Source organism: Penaeus chinensis, chromosome 36 (assembly GCF_019202785.1).
Source record: "Penaeus chinensis breed Huanghai No. 1 chromosome 36, ASM1920278v2, whole genome shotgun sequence".
Lineage (NCBI taxonomy): Eukaryota > Metazoa > Arthropoda > Malacostraca > Decapoda > Penaeidae > Penaeus > Penaeus chinensis.
Genome location: NC_061854.1, coordinates 11,087,988 through 11,090,487, shown reverse-complemented (window position 1 = coordinate 11,090,487; position 2,500 = coordinate 11,087,988). Strand labels below are relative to the sequence as shown.

Here is a 2,500-nt window from a genome sequence, read left to right as displayed (position 1 = left end):
GGGGGGGAGAGAAAAGGAAAAAAGAAAGAAAAAAAAAATCAATAATGGGCAGTACATGATGTAAAATTGAACTAGTCATAAAAAATATTACTAGCAACAGATAAAAATAATTTGAAACTACTTGAATATCTCACCATGAGCACCATAAGCTCCAAGGGCAACAGCAGAAGCACCGGAGACGCCAGCCAAACGGACAAACCATCGAGCATAGGAAGGTATATTGATCATATCTGTTGGAACTACTTCAACAACTTTTGTTACCACTTCCTGGCCAGATCCCTGAAAAAAGAGGGTCAGGCTTAGACACCAACACTCAGAATTAAAAAGAACATTGGACTTTTCCTTTTATTACATGCCAAATCTTTTGGTTGGAAAACTAGCCCTGCAGAAGACATTAGACACTATTATAAATCTAAATAAAATAACTGTAGTCATCCAGATATTGACAGTATTATCTATGATATAAATATGTACCATTTGAAATTTGTATATGTATAAGATATATTGAATATTCAAATTATTCAACATAAAAAAGGATTTTATAATAAGGTGATCATATGTTAACACCCACATTATGCAGTAATAAAATATGAAATAATATGAGATAAACAAATTAAAATATCTTAATTGTAGCTATTACACAGTTTGTTGCACTACTGAACAACAAACTGTGTAATTCAGTCTTATAAACCAGAAGGTTAATATTACAAAGAATAATAAATAACATAATTTAACAAATATGATGGAAACTAATTCAGGTGGTACTGAGGTGCAGCTAGGCTACTGTGAGTATGGAAGGGGAAATGCAAGTAAAATATAATAAAACTTTTGATTCTTCTTAAAAATATACTTTTTACATACAGTTCATTTTTTTCTACCTTTTGCCATCTGGTTATTGTATTGCTGATATTTTATGTCATAGGCAGCATTTGTTTTAAAGTGTGGGGTTTTAGACTACAGGACAAACTGGCATCAACACATACACAGTCAAAAGCATATGAACTAGAAATTGCCTGGGAATGGTTACGAAGTCAGTATCTTCTGACATGGAAAATCTTGCAGAACATCCCAGAATCAGTAATTTTTCAGGTAAATGTTTACAAGAGCACCTACAGTGGCTTTCAAATTGTGACCCTTTTCACTCATAGAATAACTGTACAGGATATATTCTGTCCAAATCCACTTGCAACATGGTGTAATCAGTATTGGAAATTCTGCAACTTTGAGTCTGACCCAGCAGTGGAACAGTACTAGGTCTTCGTCTCCTTCGAGTTTTAACATTGACCAACAAAGCCCATTGCATATCCTGTCATAACAGTAACTGTACTGCTTTCTTATTAAGAAGTCTGTAAGTTCTATCTGGGAATATAAGTGGTTGAGGTTGGTTGGCCTTTGAAAACTTGAAGCAAGTGAAAGAGTTGCAGTTGTGGCAGTGGCAGATAAGGGTTTTGTAAAAATCTAACTTTTTTCCACATTAGCTCCTTCAAGTCTGTAGCCCTGGATACTACAGGAATTTAAATCAAACATAATGTCATTACTTTAAAATGAAATTCCCAAAGCACATTACACAAAGAGCTGTCGTGTAATCTGTATGCAAAAAATTAGTATGACATTTTTAACAGTCTAATACAAAACACTTACCAATTAAATTATTTTTCATTTACTCTACAAGACATGACATTAAATCACAGCAAATAAAGCCTTATACAATGCTAATCTGGATGTCTACACTGTGATACTGCAATGCAACAAATATTCATAATCCATATGTACATATATATTTGCAATTAGTGTTCAAAATTGACGACTCGGGCGCGACGGAATAGCTGTTGACATTTATAGTGTCATAATGAAATAAGAACATCAATGCCTTCTAATTACAAAACCCCAACCGATAACCTGAAACAAAGGTCATGACAGGGACGGTAACCTGAACCTCGAATCACCTTGGAGTATCCCGAGCGCAGTAAATCGCCGACGACCTTCGGGCAGCGGGCGACCTCTCGCGTTACAGGGTTATTCCACAACCAATTATAACTGTCACCAACCATCAGGCCTCCTATCGGGTCGTAACTGGGACTTTGAGTCTTGTTGGGAGTCTTGGATTCACCTTCTTTTTTTTTTTTACTATAAGAGAAGTACCCAAATACTCACCCAGGACTCGCACCAACAGGAGCGCGGATGCTGCCACCAGAAAAACATCGCGTTGTGGTGTTCGATCCTTTACTGAGGGATCCAAGAGAGATCGCTCGAATGATGCAACACCAGTGAGTTGACTTTGTAATTCTCTTCAGACTGATGTAATATCTATGTCCTCAGGCAGTATCTTACAAAATTCAACGTTATGAGTACTGAAATTACTAAATATTATTGATATAAATTTGTATTCAGTTGATTTATTTTTTTCTAGAATTCTACATTCAAGTTTAATGCACCTAAACACATGCGCGAGCACACACACACACACACACACACACACACACACACACACACACACGTA

At 36.0% G+C, this 2,500-nt stretch overlaps 1 protein-coding gene across 2 annotated transcripts in view; it reads right to left on the bottom strand.

Annotated features, from left to right (window-relative positions):
* LOC125044770 (transmembrane protein 256 homolog) overlaps positions 1-2,292 on the bottom strand; it is a 3,817-nt gene extending 1,525 nt beyond the window's left edge. Inside the window, exons 1-2 of one of the 2 annotated variants that reach the window (XM_047641689.1) lie at positions 2,155-2,292; positions 135-279 (exon numbers count right to left, since the gene is read on the bottom strand). In XM_047641689.1, the coding sequence (XP_047497645.1) occupies positions 135-279; positions 2,155-2,202 (193 nt within the window). In that variant the 5' untranslated portion in view covers positions 2,203-2,292. The other variant, XM_047641688.1, reaches the window with a different exon arrangement.
* Between the last annotated feature and the right edge of the window lie 208 nt (positions 2,293-2,500).